The sequence below is a fragment of the Sciurus vulgaris genome (genome assembly GCF_902686455.1).
Source record: "Sciurus vulgaris genome assembly, chromosome: 2".
Classification (NCBI taxonomy): Eukaryota; Metazoa; Chordata; class Mammalia; order Rodentia; family Sciuridae; genus Sciurus; species Sciurus vulgaris.
In genome coordinates, this window is record NC_136462.1 from 175,008,793 (window position 1) to 175,026,126 (window position 17,334).

The window sequence follows — 17,334 nt, forward strand, 5'->3', positions numbered from 1 at the left end:
AAACTTCTGTATTCCCACTCCCTCCATTCAGCTCTCCGCTCTGCTGTCACCTTACCTGAATGGCCCTCCCCAGCCACGCTTAAGTAGCAACCCCCCAGCACTTTCTACCCCAACCCTCCTTTTTTTACCTTTCTTCACAGAACTTATCACTTGACATTTTGTTATTTATTATCTGCCCCCCTAGAATCTAACTCTTCAAGGACAGGGAGTTTGTCCATTTTATTCACTGCAAACTACCTGACACTTTGTGCTCAGTAAAAAAATGAATGACTAGATGAATAAATCTAGAGGAATAATTAACTAAAATGGGCAGGGTAAGAGAAGATACCTGATCCCACTATTTTAGTTTATAGTGCCATTCCACAAAGTCTTAGGGACCCAGGCTCCTTCCATTCTGTTGTACTGCCATCTTCCACATGAGCCCTCAAGGTTGATAATGGAAGAGACACATTCTGAAGAACCTTGACAAGGAAGTGAACCCATCATTGGTGAGGAATAGTCATATGGTTCCACCCAGGTGACAGGAGCCTGAGTAACACAAGTGAAGCTGGGGTCACAAGAAGAGGAAATGGTGTGGTGAGCATCTAGCCAGTCTCAGGTACTGTTTACTATTCTGTCACCATAACCCATTTATTGTTCCTGCCTCACATGAACATAGGCACCTCTCTTAGGGGGTCAAGGACCCATCCCATTTAGACCTAAAAGTGGACACAGTCTCTCTCACCACCTAACAACTTATCCACTTCACCTCCCAACAGGCAGGGCTGAATGGGGCAGGGCACCCTCACAAACCATCTCAGGCAGGAAGTGATTGCTCAGAGCAATCACTGGTCTGCAGTGCCTTTCAGATCCTTCTGGACCCTGCCCTGGGGTGGGGGAAGTCCTTGTTCAGGCCCAGTTCTGCTCTCTGGGCTGCATTTAGGATGACATTGAGTGGTAACCCTTCCCTGTACCCAACTTTCACAACTGTCTTCCTGTTTTGAGGGTGGTCCTAAGGCTTCCTCAATAGTCCCAGGGTTTTGTTTTTGTTTTAAAGACTACTTTAATAGTTTCTTAAACTTACTAGATGTGGGGGTTTTTTGTTTGTGTTTTCAGTGCTGGGGAGCAAACCCAGGGCCTCCTGTATGCTTGGCCAACACTCTACCACTGAGCTTCCTTATTCACATATCTCTCCCTCAAGATGTTGGCCTGAAGTTAGCAGGTTCAAGTGGGGACACTATGGCCTCTATCTAATTTTCACAAGTCCTTGTCACTGTGTTCAACTAAGTCTCATGGTCTTTGTTGTTCACCTGTTCGGAGACAAGCAGTTGGCTTTTCCTGCAATATACTGTACTTCAGTTCTCTCTACCCCTTTTATGTTTTGCTGGCAAACTGGCTAATTTTTCTAGAACCAAATTTTTCCTTGTGATGCCTTGCCCAAAGCAGCCATTAACAACACATGCCACATTCTTTTCCCCTCAAGCCAAAAACTCAGTAGACATTTGGTTTGCTTTCCAAGTTATTTAACATAATAGCCTTCCCCAGTGTTATGGCAATGGCTTAGCAGGGACCTCCAGACAGTCTTCCCTGTTGCATCAGTTTTCACTGCATGCTCCTGAAAACTGGCCACTAAACCAATGCCAAAAGGCTACAGTGCCTTGTACTTCAAGGTACAGATCTGTGTCTTAATGAGAAGAACGGCTAACAGTTGTAAGAAAGGCCCTAATCTTGGTAGAAGTTTGCTTTTCAGTGATGTGAAGACCAGCATGGATCTCACGGAGCAGGGGGTTTGCATTCTGAGTGACTCAGGAACCCACGTTCCTTCTAACGTTTCTAACATGTGGTCTCCATGTGGTCTCATGTGCCAAGTTTGGACTCCAGGTAGGTGACATTGACTGCTCAAGGCCCGGCAGAGCTGCACTGCAGGTATACAAGCTATTGTGGGGCAACTGCTCATAAGCTGCCTGGGGCTTCCCAAGAGCTGAATTTCACCCAGAAGAGTGGGAGGCACCCCACAGGCAGTTTTACATGTCACCTTCATGACTGCCAAATGTGTACTCTGGGGCACTCTGAAATTTGGTAACATTTATTTTTTATTTTTATGTGGTGCTGAGGATCAAAGCCAGTGCCTCACACGTGCTAGGCAAGCGCTCCACCACTGAGCTCAGTCCCTAAAAACTTGTAACATTTTAAACATTTTTTTCCTTAAGGTTCTCATGTCCAAAATGTCAATAAACAAAACTAAAATTAAACGTTCAGAATAAAACTACATTTTTACCAGATCTACTTTTATTTCAGAAGGAAGTTTGTATTATAGTATTTACTTTTGTTTATATACAAGTGCTTCACATTTGTGTTTAAAATGCACAGACCTCCCTTAATTCTCTTGTTCCTGCTTAAATTAGCTGTTATTTTACAATACAAAAAATACCAAAAAATTGCAGTCCTAAATGTATGTATAACACCCACAATCCCAGCAATGAAATAGTTTACAATACTTACTCCATATTTACATGAGTGCAATAGGTGCTAAATTGTACATATTAACAAACTAAGCTTGAATCCAAACAAAAAAACAAAAAACAAAAAACAAAAAACCCCCCAAAACTGTAAATAACTATAAAACAAAGACATTTCCAGAGCCAGAATTAGTTCAACAAAACAGGCTTCACTAGTGTTCAGAATGTTTTGTGCACAAATTCAGTTCCTCAAAGTCGATTCTCTTATTGCCTTTGGAAGAGAAGTTGCCAGTTTTCCTCTGCACTCCCCAGCGCCTCCCTGTAGACATACCAGCGGCTCTGCTTATCTGGAAGCCATCCTGGGCAACTGTTTGGTCAGTCAATGGGCAAACATTTCAGACTTTCGCAGGGGAGCCAGGGAAGACCCAAGGACAGGAAGCCTCTGTCTTCCTTCTGCCCTCAGGATAGCCAATTCTCACAGAAGCGACCACAAGGAAAGATCTCCTGGGATGACAGAGCTGTGAGGTGTTGGGTTTTGTTGAAATTCTAAAGAGCTACTTTCCCATCGTGGTCACTGCCCTAGCATTGGGTTAGTGTTTAGTATGTTGGATGGGGGAATCCATGAAATGGAAAGATCAAACAGTGTTCATGAAAGTGTTACCATTACCCAAGGAAGTGAATCACCTCCCCACCCCCGACTATTCCATTAGTTGAAAGAGGAGGACCGGCACTGGAAGGTACAATCTTTTTCTCACCCATATTTCCCAGTGCACCTTAAATCTTGCCCCTTAGGCCTTATCCATGGATATTCCCATTCCCTTTTGCCGACAGTCTTCCTCCAGGTAAGCTCAGGGGAGTATGGGCTGCTTTCTCTCCATATCTCCTCCTACCTTGACAGGTGGCCCTTTGAGGGAAACACAGGCCTTTCTCCATACTGTGCACAGGGAGGGAAGGAGGTGGACGGGAGGCTAGAGTGTGTGAGGTCTCCATGGGGAAATAGAACTATTTATCAATGATCTGATCTTACTACTCCTGCCCCCAGTTTTCAGTATAAAAGACTATGGTTCCCAGAAATGATCATTAAAAAGGTAGACCAAGCCATAACAAAATGTAGCCTGGAGAGCCCCTTTTTTGAAAGTCTCAATTTCCATAGGTTATATAGTCTTGGAACTCAAAGACTAGAGAAAACATTTCTCAGGATGATACTAGTCATCCCTCACTCCCCAGAGTACCAACAGGCTGCCAGAAGATTCCAAAGGAGTTTTCAGAACCAACAACAGTGACAGACATTCCTGCTTACCGAGTCTCCTCTGGCACTGCCAAGTGAACAGACTTGCTGCCTGCCTCTCCGTAGGTATTCTGACAGACCAGTCTTGTCTTACGTCATCATCATCTAACTGGTACCAGATGCAAACGAACACTTAGTGCCAAGGTGGTATAGTTCTTGGCTTCATCATCAAAGCATCAGGGCCTGACAAAAGGACCTCCCAGAATTTGGATACCCAGTATATGGCACAGAAACATATTAGGTGAAACTCAGATGTCATTACATTTAATAAAAATACATGATGATATTTTTCTGCTTTATGTACACTCTGAATGTCTAAACATCCTGGACATTATTGAATAGTTATGTACAAGTGCAAGATCAATGTTTCAATGACAACTTTATGTACAGGCTCTCTGTGACTCGCAAAGTTACCAGATGATGGCCCAGTCCCTCCTGGTAACTGGCCTAAGCTGCACTCTCTTCCTCCCTGCCACTCCTTCTTCCCCAAGCCAGGAGGAAGCTGCTGACTGTCGGCTGCCAAGAAGAAGCAGGTAAATTCAACTGTTCCTCCACTGTGACGTAGAATTAAATCTCACTTGCTTCTTCCTTTTTAAAAATAAACATTATCTTAAAAAAAAAAAAAAAAGACAGACATAACCAGGTGGCTGGGGGTCACGGTGCATGTTATTTCAAGGCATAGGATTAACACGGGGAAGAGACTTCTTTGGCCAAAGAAATTTGGTCCTTTGAACAAACAAGGAAGATCTCCCTTGTAGGAGGCTGAGCCCCATCACCTCCCCCTTTCTTGGTAATACAGGGGCAAGGGCAACGCTGCTGCAGGCATTCTGCAGGTGCTCTATTCTGGTAGGGATGTGGGGAGCTCCTAAGAGGAAGGGTCTTTTCTAGAACTGTCCACTCTTTTAACAATGATGTGAAAAAGAAGCTTTCTGAGAGGCGAGTCTCACAGTAGAGGTGTTTTGTGCAAAAGTGTTTTATGGTTCAACTTCCGTGGAAACATCTTTCCAGGAGCTTCTTCTTGGGAGTGGGGTTAGTGTTGTGTTAGAGAACATACTCCCTCTCTAGGCACTGCATTTAAAGGTGAAATGCCATAGTTTTTGCTCTTCTGAGTGTTAATTTCTCTAAATTCACAAACTTGAGCACTGCCATCCAATAGTCCATCCCAATCAGGAAATGCCAGAGAGTCGCGGGTTTTGAAGCAGAAGGGAGACTGTGGGAGGCTGCTGCATAATGCCAGAATACAGAGCACCATAAATGGGGAACGCAACATCCAGGCAGTGCCCTGTAGCAGAAGAGCAGGGGACTGTCCTGCCCCTCTTAAATTTGGTCATTTTCCATTTGGCAGAGTGTTCCCTCCTTGTCCATCTTTCCCATGTGCTTTTCATCCTTATCGGCATTTGCTGCTCTCCTCACAGACACCAGCTTGGTCTGGAAGGAGGATAGGTGGGCCGAGTCCTGCTGGCTGGAGAGAGGGCAGACAGCTCCAGGTCCTTCCCCAGGCTCTGGGCAGGTGATGCCCGACAGCAGGGGCTGTCTTTATCCTGGTGTCTGCTGCACTCCCAGCCTGAGGATGGCCCACAGGTTCAGAGCAGGCTGTAAGAGGAACCCACAGCTGCTCTTTGACCCAGGCTTCCCAGGTGCACTCAGTGTTCTTTTCTGCTTAAAGGAGACTCATGACACAAGCAAGTCTCTTCCTTCCTCTGTGGTGCCCTGGTAGGAGGTGCATGGGAACTGTGCCTTCTTGACAGTGTCCTTTTGAGAACAATAAAAACAGGAGCTTTCACAGTTAGTTCATTTCTGCTTTCCTCAGTCTCTGCTGCTAGATCAAATTCTTGGGGTGAGAAAATTCTTTCCTGGCTGCAAATTAGATTTTAGAAAAAGAGCAGACTGCCAATGGTAGCTATTTAGATTTTACAAGAATGTAGGAATGCTATTATGTAAAAACTTAGGCTTACTAACTTTCCAATTGCTAGATCTATTTAAAGTCTAGGCACTTAGTGTGTGTGTGTGTGTGTGTGTGTGTGTGTGTGTGTGTGTGTGTGAGAGAGAGAGAGAGAGAGAGAGAGAGAGACAGAGAGAGAGACAGAGAGAGAGACAGAGAGAGAGAGAGGAGGAAAGAGGGAAAGAGCATTTCAAATGGATTAAGACTAAATCAAGTTGCTATAGAAAACTACTACTACATTTGTTTACATTCTAAGTAACACTACCGACCTTGACAATTAAAATAGCCCCCTTCTATTCTAATTTGATATGATTCAAAAGAGATGGACCATTATTAATTCTCAACTAGAAAAAAACTACTTCCTGGAAGAGAGATATCTGCCAAAATTGTGCAAGAGTAAACAGCACATCTTTTAAAAAGATAGCAGGCTTCAGATGAAACAAGTTAATTCATCTGACTAGTCTTTAAAAGACCAAGTTGAAGAACAACTGATAACGAAGGTCTGTGTGTAAACACTTCATCTTTCATTTTTTGCAGTTGAGACAGTCCCAAGAACAGTTCCACAAGTGAACATGGGTATCATTCCTAGTTCTCTCACTGGCTCTACACCAGCCTCCTCCAACAACAATCAGATCATCCCTGGACCTGTAATTAAATCAATTATTTCCTATGCAAAAGTAAAAGGTTAGATGCCGGACACAGATGGGAGAAACCATCAAAGAAAGCTTGTGATCATGCAGATGAGTCGGATACTTTGAGGGTTTCCAGTCTTCTGCCCCGCCCTGCACCGTTGCTTCCCTGTCTGCGCCCTCCCCTGCAGACGGCTCTGGTGGGCCACATGCTTCTGTGTGCGCGGGAGAGTTCCTGGCCCCAGCATCAAATGCAGGTTCCAGGTTGTGCAGGGGGCTGCTGCTTCCGGTTTCTCACAGCTCCTGACTTCTCTTTGTACACTATTGGCATCTGCTGAGAAATGTCCACCAGGGCGCTGGCCACGGCAAGACCTTGGGAGAACCCATAAAGGGGACACAAGTCAAGGAGCAGCTTGCTTTTATTTTTAATTTTTCTTTATATTTTCATGGTGAAAAAAAAAGGTATAGAGGGAAGAGTCTTAATTCTACACTACCCTCCCTCCACCTTCCCTGTTTCATCTGGATAACCTCTTTCATTAGTTTCATTTTCTTTCAGGTTTTTTATGCAAATGCAACTACGTATGTTCCTCCCCTCCCTGATTTTGACATAAATGGTGTAGCTTGTCAGTAAATCGTCTAAGGAAAGTGCTCTGCTGGGTAGTGGTGACATATGAATTAATACTGCAGCTATACCCAAGGTGTGCACCTTCTCCTGTCTGCCTCTACAAGGGTGGCAAGAAAAGGCATACTTCAGATTCATCCCACATCACTCAGTATGAGTTATTTTTACGTGTACAACAAGAAATATGGGATAGCTCTTAAATGCCTGGTTTAGTGCTTGGCAGAGTTGGGGAATCTATACCAGTGATGGCAAAGGCAGAGCCAGGTGCTCTTAGAGTTCAGAAAAAGAAACCACTTAAAATGGGGAGAGGCTGGGGGTATGGCTCAATGGTAGAGTGCTTGACTAGCATGTACACGGCCCTAGATTTGATCCCCAACACTACCAAAAAAAAAAGGTATGGAAGGGTTGGCACGAATGGCCCTACTACTGGGGTGGGTTCCAAGCAGTGAGCAGGACTTCATTAAGAATGTATATGTGGGGAGGGGAGCTATGCATTAAACAAAAGTTGGGGCAGGAAAGGTTACAGTATTGCAAACCTGTCACCTTCCCATGCTCATCCTATCTTGCCTTCAGGAAACCCTGTCTAAAGTTTGCTGAGCCTGACAATAGCAGGAGACAATCACTGCCCCACTGTCAACTCACAGAAGTACCCTGTCCTATGTACTAGTACCCATAGCTGGGTTAGGGGGCTCAACTTCCAGGGATTCTGAGATGAGATGAAGATAATGAATTGTCACCTTGCCATACCTAATGTTTCCTTTGTGAGGGAAACCACAGAACCCCACCATTCCACAAGCTGAATTGGAGGCCCTTGTGGGTCTGAGGGTACAGTGAAGTAGACAGGAATTCTGGGAATACTTTCCTTCCAGACCCAAAGTCTTCTTTGGCTTAGACAACCCTGATTCCCAGGATCACCACAACAGAAGGTTATCTAAAACTGTTTATGTTGCTTGAGGCATCCCTGTAAATACTTCATGATAATCAAGATTATTTCTAAAACTGTATTCCATACTGCCTTCATGATCAAAACAAGAGAATGTTCATGTAAATTATGATTCATGTATTTGATGGAAAAGTGTCAGACATTAATAAAATATGTATTAAGTTGTAAAAAATGTTAATGATAGATGAAGACAGAATAAAAATTAGATCTATTCAATCATTTCAGCTACATTACTGGCAAGGGCTGGGAAAGAAACAGAATACTGAAAATTGGTGAGTGTTAGCATAGTAGAACTGTGAGTAAAATTTCAAAATTCTCCTTTATGTTGTTATAATTATCATTAGGAGCTTACATTTAAAAGAGCAAAAGAAATAGAGTAGAGCTAGAAATACCAAATTGAGCACCACCAGCTTTGAGGAGATGGCAAGAAGTCAGGGGCATGGAGAACATGGCAGGGAAGAGGATATGGAGTCAAGGTGGGGAAAAAGCCTAAATTCAGGGGTGGGAGCAGAGCAAAGGGGGGATCAGAAACATGGAGAATAGAGGAAAGTGTATCCTGAACCACCCCTGCTACTCAGCGGTCAAGGAAACTGGGCAAGGTGAGAGGGCCCCTGAGCTTCTCCCCAGTAAGGGAATGGCAACCACAAGAAAATCGTTTTGGGAATAAATGACAATGAGATTATTCACCAAATCCTCGCCACAACCTGAAGTAGGCACTAGTCAACATCCTCTTCAGACCCTGTTCTCTAGGAAGAGGAAGAATCCAAGGCTTAGCTTCTTGACAGTATAATACATGTTTGTCACTACCATCTACTCACCTGACTGCCCAGGAGGAGGGATTCCACCCAGGCCTCGAGGAAGCCTCACAAACACAGAGAGGACAGCAGCTTTGTTGCCAAAACATGGCTCCAGAGCAATGGGTTTAGGAACGGTCTAGCAAAAGAAAAAAAAGTAGTATTACCTAAATTGGTGTTCCTCAAGCTTTAATCTACTAGACACTTCATGGTCATTGGTGTTTAAGAGCACTGACAACTTTAAGCACACAAAGAAAATATCACAGTACGGTAACCCAAATAACAAGAGTGAACAGTAGGAGGGATGCTACAGACTGCTACTTTTGACATTCACCCTCCCCAAAAAGAGCTGAACTTAGGAGAGAGCCATGTCTAGTTAGCTTCCTTTGGGCTCAGTACCTTCACTCAATTTTAAATCTTAATTCACCCTTGTCAAAGAAATGGCAGTGAGTATTTGATAGGATTGTTGGTTAGTTTTGCAAACCTGGCTCAAATATAGATCCTGAAATTATAGCTACTTCTTTTTGTTTTATTTCAAGCTTATTTCACTCAACAAGTGGATCCTGGTCTACCTGTTGAATGCACTTGGTTTTGGAGAACATGGCCTTCTTTTCTGTTGCAGCTTTTAGATGTGATTTGCAAAACTGCTGCCTATAATAATTTCTATTGCTATACAGCAAATTACTACAAAATTAGTTGCTTAAAACAACATCCTTTTATTATCTCACAGTTTTATAGGTCAGAAGTCCATGAAAGCTCTGTAGGGTTCTCTGCTTAGAGATACAGGCCTATTCATGTCTCTGATCAGTTCTGGAAAACTCTCAGCTGTTCTCTCACAAAGGTCTGACAAGGCTGAAGTTGAGTTATTGGTGGGCAGCCTCTGGGGAAGAATCTGCTTCAAATTCTTTCGGATTATTAGTAGAGTCTAATTCTTTGTGAAAATAGATCTGGGGAACCCATTTCTTCGCTGATTGTCAGGGGCCACTCTCTTAGAAACCACCACCATTCCTTCCCATATGGCCCACTCCACCTCAAACCAGGAATGGTGCACCTAATCATTCTCATGTTTCGAATCTCCCTGGTATCCTCTTCTGCATCCAGCCAGGAAACTCTGTAACTGAAGGTCAACCCTATTGGGACTTTTATCACATCTGAAAATTCCTATACAGCAGCATCTAGAGTGTTGTCTGATTGAATGATTGTGGGACAGAAATCTTGGGGACCATCTTTAGAATTCTGTCTACCATATTCACAAATATGTCATAAATTCCTTTAATCTGAGTGAAGAAAATCATTTCTAATACCCCTGGCTATGGCACAGAGAAGTGACTAGACAGGTAAAATGCTAAGATAGGCAACTGCAAGAATCTAAGGGAGAGATGACAGTGGCTTAGATCCAGGCGGTAGCAGTGGTGGTAGGGAGGGCATTGGCTGGGAAAAACTATATAAGACAGCATAAAATTTACTGCCAGACTGGCTATTCAATGAGAGGACAAAAGAGCAAGAGTAAGTCAAGCACAAGTCCACATTTTGGCAAACAACTAGAATAATGGGGTGATATTTGCTGAGTGGGAGAAGATGAGCCAAAGGAGTAGGCCTGGAGGATAATATCCAGAGATTGGTTTGGATATGTTAAGTATGAGCCTGTTAAGACACTCAAGTGGTAACAATGAATGAATAATTGAGTATATCAGTCAGTTGGGAGAGTTAAGATTACCAAAGGAATGGGTTTAAAAGAATGAGAAGAGGCCAAAAGATGGAAGCCTGGGCAACACAACTGTTAAAAGTTGGACTACCGGAGTGGCAGAGTACTTTCCTAGAATATGCATGGTCCTCTGACCTATACCATCAACACTTTTAAAATTTTTTTTATTTCTATGTAACTTTACCAATTAAAAAAAAGAAAAGAAAAAAATTTATTTTGAGACAGGGTCTCAGTTGCCAGGGCTGGATTCCAACTTGCCACCGTGCCCAGCTAGATTAATTTTTTTTTAATCCTGCAAATTATTATTTTATCAGGACACTGTTTAGATTTATGAACATGCTTATGATTTTATTTACTCACTATCCCTTCTTACACTGTAACCCACTGTGAAATTTCCTTCTTTCTAGCACATCTTTTAGACATTTCTTTTGTACAGGTTTGTTGGTAACAAATTCTGTTTTTCTTCTAATTTGAAGATTCCTTTATTTCATCCTTATCTTGAAAAGTAACTTATTGGGCACATTAGTCTAGGGTGGCAGTTCTTCTTTCAGGATTTTGAAGGCAGTCTTCCACTTTTTTTTTTTTTAAGTGGTACTGGGAATTAAACCCCAGGGCTTTGAACATGCAAGTTCTCTTTTAAATTTTTTTCTATGTTGAGATAGGGTCTCACCAAGTTACCCAGGCTGGCCTTGAACTTGCAATCTTCCTGCCTCAGACTCCCAAGTAGCTCGGATTACAGGCATTCATGACCATGCCTGGCCCGTTCTTCCATTTTCCATTCTGCTTTCTTTTGGCCACTGATGTTACTAGTGAGAAATCAGTTGTCCATTTGTCATTCCCTTGGAGGTGATCTTTTCCCAATTTTGTTTTCTTTTTCTGGTAGTACTGGGGATTAAACCCAGGGTGTCATTTATGTCAGGCAAGCATTCTACCACTGAGTAAGTCCTTTCCAGTTTTCAAAACCCTGTGATAAATATGTATAAAATTTACCATCTTAACCATATAAAGGTGTACGAATCTGTGGCATTAAGTACATTCATAAGCTGTGCAACCATAATCACTATCCATCTATGGAACTCCCCATTCTCCTCTCTCCTTTGCTCCTGGACACCAACATTCTATTTTTTTTTTTTTTTTTTTTTTTTAATGAATTTGACTATTCTAGGTATTTCATGTAAGTAGAATCACACAGTATTTGGCATTTTGTAACTAGCTTATTTCATTTGGTACAATGTTCTCAAGGTTCATCCATGTTGTAGCATGTGTTAGAATTTCTTTCCTTTTTAAAGAGGAATAATATTCCATTTTAGGTATTTGTTCATTGATGGACATTCAGTTGCTTCCACTTTTGGGGTATTATTATTAATGCTGCTATGAACATTGGTATATAAATATGTTTCAGATTGTGTTTTTGCTTCTTTTGGGTAGTCAGAAGTAGAATTGTTAGATCATATGGTAATTCTATTTTTAGTTGAAGATTAACAATACTGTTTTTCATTTTACAGTAGATGTATAAAATAATTCCACCAACAGTGCACAAGGGTCCTAAGTTCTTCACATCGTAGGTGATCTTTTTATTTCTACATTAATTTTAAGATGCTCTTTAGAGTTCTGCAGTTTCACTATGATAAACCCAACAGTAGTTTTCTGCTTATCTTCCTTCTTGCTTGCTTTCTTTAATCCTCCTTATGATATGTTTTGCTTCTGTAATCTGATATACATGTCTTCCATCAGTTCTGGAAAATTCTCAGTCATTAAATCTTTGAATATTGCCTTTCATTCATTTGTTCTAGTACTCTGAAAAATACATACATGGTATCTCCTTATCCTGTCCTCCATATTTGTATTATTCATATTTTCCATTTCCTTGTTGTTCTGTGCTACATCTATATAATTTTTTTCATATTCCTCCTTCAGTTCATAAATTCTCATTTGTATCAAATGTGCTCTCTAACAAAAAGAGTCATTTATTTTAAAAATTTCAACTATCATATTTTCATTCCTGCAAGTTCCATCTGGTTCTTTTTTCAGATCTGCTTGGCCATTCTTGACTCCTGTGACTTCCTCATCTTTATGGTTCCAATTTTTATCCCTTTAAACACTTAATACATAGCTATATTTTTTAGATGTCCACTCTAACATTCAGAGTCCTAGCTAAATCCACTGTTTGTTGTTTCCATTCACTCATTCATGATGGTTGCATTATGCATATTTGGTAATCATTAACTGTTTTATCTTGATCTGTGGGATCTTACAGTGACTGGGATGTTTTCCTATGGAGAGGATTTGCATCCACTTCAGTGGGGTGTTGTGGTATGTTACCAATTGGGAATCACTTTAGAAAACCCATGGATCTGGTTTTGGTCCATGGTTTGTTCTTTCTTTGGGGGAGGGAAGGAAGAGCATTCTCTGGAGATTTTACCTACTTTCTGTGAGCTCAGTTATGCTTTGATTATATGTTCTATTTGGGATGTACAACTGTTTTCCCAGAATATCTGAACTATGTCATCATCTTACTAAAAGAAAAAAGTCTTACCACTTTCTTTATCATTTCTGGAGGAGTCAAAATATTTATTTTCCACAGAGTACAAAGTGAGTTATCATTTTGAAGTGTAAAAAAAAAAAAAATCCCCAAAATATAAGTATAAAGAACAATGGGGAGCCAGGAATAGTGGTACATGCCTATAATCCCAGCTACTTGGGAGGCTGAGGCAGGGAAAACAAAAGTTCAAGGCCAGCCTGAGAAAGATACTGTCTCAAAATAAAAATTTTAAAAAAGGGGTGGAGGGCTGGGGATATAGTTCAGTGGTAGAATGCATGCCTAGTATGTGCAAAATCTTGGGTTCAATTCTAGTACTAGGGAGAAAAAAAATAGAATAATTATTTAACTATTTTCAAATAAAAAGTTTAAAGTATAATGCCACCAAATAATTAAGACTATCAGGGACCTGGTTACCTTTGGGAGTTGGAAACAGTGGCATACACCTATAATCTCAACTACTCAGGAGGCTGAGGCAGGAGGATAAACATATGACAGCTTAATGACATGAACCAATACTAGAAAATAAAAGCAAAAGAATAGAGAACCTTGGTGTTTCCACATATTCTTAAAGGGAAAGAAAGAAGAAAAACAAAAGGAAATAGGATAAGTCATTTGCCTTCTCTGGTTTGCCAGACTCAGAAGCTTGAGTTTAGAAGTTAAGTTATAGGGACTTTTGAATTATTTTCTCACCTTTATACTCCCCCCGATAAGATCAGGAGGCTCTTCATCTGTTTCCAAGGCAACATTTACAGAGGCAAAGGGACGGCTGGCCATCTGCTGCATCTCTCGAAGAAGTTGCTAATGAACAATACAGCAAGCATTAATGCAATGAGTAATGAGGGGATTTTATCAGCGAATATCATATATACCTTATGCTCCCTGATTCAAACAATCAAACCCAAATGATACTTCTGTAACAGCTGAGGAAAACTGGACATAAGCTATGTATTAGATGGCATCAAGAATTGTTAAATTTTGTTGGATGTGTTAACACTACTATTGATATATTTTTAAAAGTTCTTAACACTGGAGATACATGCTAAAGTACTGGTGAATATAATGATATGATATCTCTTGCTCAATATCTAAAATGATATAGCTCTATCTCTTCACATTTCTATCATTAAGGTCATTTCTGCTCTCTTCCTGCAGAAAACTGAACCAGGTATCCACACAACAGCAAAAAAACTGTGCCTCGTTACACATCAGACAAGAACTAAGAGCACTCTCCAGAGAGGTGGTATAAGCTAAAAACATGAAATTATGCAGAGCAGAGAAATGAGTAGGGACTCTGGATTTAAGGTGAGGATATGAATCCCTGCTCCAATTTTCTCCAAGTATGCAACTTTAAGACAGATGTTTAAAATCTCTGGGTTTGTTTCCTCCTCTCTGAAATTTGTTTTCCTCCCATAAGATTGTCATTAGGATTAGATGAGACACTATAGCACAGGGCCTAGCACATAGTGTGGTTATTTGTATATCACTATGGATTTTAGAGATCTTCTGGGCATGTTCTTGAACCCTTGAGGTTTATGTTATGGAAGACAAATAGGCCTTGCTTTCAACTACCTCCTTGGAGCTGTTATAGGAAACAGAATTCTGGACTACACAGATGATGACTTTTTTTTTTTTTTTTTACATTAAACATATTCTTAAAAACCAAAAATAAATTCCTACATTTCTTAATGTTGTTGGTCCATTTACTCAACAGATATATGCAGCAACCCTACTCTGGGTTCTGTGCTCTTCTAAGAGCTGGGGTCATAGTATGACAGTGCTCTTACCCTCCTGCAGTTCCTATTCTACAGCCCTTGTGAAGGGTATAGGAGCTAACGTGAGTACAAGCACTCCAAGCAGGGCCTGGTATGTGGCAAGGACTTAAACACTGTTCTTACTGGGAATAAATCATGACTGACATTCTAAAAATGATGAAATATATCCCGAATGGTCAGGTTTAGAGTTACCAAGACATTTCAAATTACAGGGTAAAAGTTTAGTTTATTATGTATATAGCAAGTTTAGTTGATTATGTGTATAGCAAGCATACTTTTAACCTTTTTAAACAGGTCGCTCATCTTATTTTCTCTCTCAAGTATGTTGCAAATATTTTCCATTTGATTGACTGTCTTCTGTATTATTCACTTATTTATTTTTATATACTTTGTGTATGGGAGGGGGGCAATATTGGGAATTGAAGCCAGGGATACTCTACCACCAAGCTATATCCTGAGCCCTTTTTATTTTTTATTTTGAGATAGGGTCTCACTAAGTTGCCTAGGCTGGCCTCAAACTTGGTGATCCTCCTGTCTCAGCCTCCCAAGTACCTGAGTTTACAGGTATGCACCACTGCACTTGGCTATTTTCATAACTTACATACTGATTTTTATGCAGGCAAATCTCTACTACACAACCATAACTCAATAACTTTATATAAAATAATTGTATTGCCTTTCCAATAGTAACAAAACTTACTGCTCTTTTAGTGCACAATCTAGAACATCCAGAACAAAGTGAAATGACTGTGGAAGCATAACAATTAGGAACATAGGCTATGAAGACAGAGTATTCTGGGGGTTGAACCCAAGCATGCTTTTTGTGAATCTTTCCTCTTTATAAACTGATTATCTTCAGTATTTATTATAGTAATGGAAAGGTGAGTAACAGTTATCTAGATATTCTTCATAGAGTTAAACAAGTATTTTTTAGTTTATTAAGAGTCTTTTTTTTAATATTTAATTTTTAATTTTGAGACAAGGTCTCACTAAGTAGCTGAAGCTGGCGAACTTGCAATCCTCTGACTTCAGCTTCCCAAACTGCTGGGGTTACAGGCATGCACCACCATATCCAGATGAACATTTCCTGTTTGTAAGTTGATTGTATTAAGTATTTGTTATAGTGATGGAAAGGTAACCTACACAGTTACCTAGATATTCTTCATAGAGTTAAACAAGTATCGTTGAACTTACTAAGAGATTTATTTTTAAATTAGGAATGCGTGTTACGTTTCAACCAATGACTAAATGATTACTTGGCTTCTAAGAATTGTGGTGTGATTTCTTTTTTTTTATCCACTGATTTTAAGAAATATTATAATAGGTGTTTTGACATTAAATGATCCTTTTATTATACTGGCAATAAATCAGCTGTACATATATTTATTACACAATTGGCCTTTGTTTTTTGATGCTACCTTTGTTAGGTTTTAGGATCAAGGTTTCTTTTTGCTTTTTTTGGTACTAGGGATCAAACCCATGGGGGCTTTACCACTGAACTACATATCCAGCATTTTTTGTTTGTTTGTTTGTTGTTCATTGTTGTCTTTTGAGATAGGGTCTCGCTAAAGTTCTGCAGGCTCACTAAGTTGCTGAGGCTGGCTTTGAACTCACAATCCTCCTGTCTCAGCCTTCCAAGTCACTGGGATTTCAGTTGCACACTACCACGCCTGGCTGGTATCAAGGTTTCTGTGTATAAAATGAATTAGAAATCTTTTAAGTGTTTTTTTTTTTTTTTTTTTTCCTTTGCTCTGGAACATTTTATAAATTTTTGGAAATATAATTCTCATAAGCACCCAAAGAAGAATAATTATCATTATTTCCATAAATCCATCTTAACTTTGAAACTTCCTGGGTCTAATGCTCTTCTTTCAGAAAATAATATTTTGACAAGGTTTCAATTCCTTTCTTTGTTTACTGGTTTACTATAGCTTCCTACGTCTTACTCTATATTGATAACTTGTTTCCCTAATATTGTATAATTCACTGTGATTTTTAAATATATCAGTAACAAATCTATTTAAAAAATTCCAGATTGCTTGAGTACATGAGTTCAAGGCCAGTCTAGGTAACATAATAAGACCCTATCTCAAAAAAACAAACATAAAAACCCCAAACAAAAAACCCTCTGAATATGTTAGCCCCTGAATTAAAAAAATAATAATAAAAAGGATGTAACAATACCTCTATAATGACATTACCCTCATGTATGTCAGAAAAAGTGATGCTGTTGCATCATATCCCATATCCTGGAGCCTATCCTAACCCTATGACAGACAGTAATCTTCTATGATTAGTGCCAGATGCTAGTGAATTGCCATTTTTAAAAAATACTCCCATTATCTTATAAATCTCATCTATAAATAACTGTGGGGTTTTTTGGGTGGGCAGTGCTGAGGATTGAATTTATAAATTTTTATACAGAAAAAGGCACAAGTAGATCCAAAAATGCAAGGAATACATCCAAGTCTAGATATTATATATGAGCATTTCCATTAGCAAAAATGTAACAGATATAATGATTAACAGAAAGGAATGCTGCAACTGAAAGCTGTAATAAACAGGTTTTTATATTGTAATTTTAAACTACGATTACTTATCTGAATTAGTCCATTGTGAATATCTGCTTAACTTATTACTTTTGGAATGGGCTCCAGTC

At 40.1% G+C, this 17,334-nt stretch overlaps 1 protein-coding gene across 2 annotated transcripts in view; it reads right to left on the reverse strand.

Moving 5' to 3' along the window:
* Positions 1 to 2,246: 2,246 nt before the first annotated feature.
* ATRN (attractin) overlaps positions 2,247 to 17,334 on the reverse strand; it is a 146,075-nt gene continuing 130,987 nt past the window's right edge. Inside the window, exons 27-29 of one of the 2 annotated variants that reach the window (XM_079129138.1) lie at positions 13,594 to 13,701; positions 8,677 to 8,795; positions 2,247 to 6,669 (exon numbers count right to left, since the gene is read on the reverse strand). In XM_079129138.1, coding sequence (XP_078985264.1) covers positions 6,384 to 6,669; positions 8,677 to 8,795; positions 13,594 to 13,701 — 513 coding nt within the window. In that variant the 3' untranslated portion in view covers positions 2,247 to 6,383. The remainder of the gene's footprint in view (positions 6,670 to 8,676; positions 8,796 to 13,593; positions 13,702 to 17,334) is intronic. The other variant, XM_079129137.1, reaches the window with a different exon arrangement.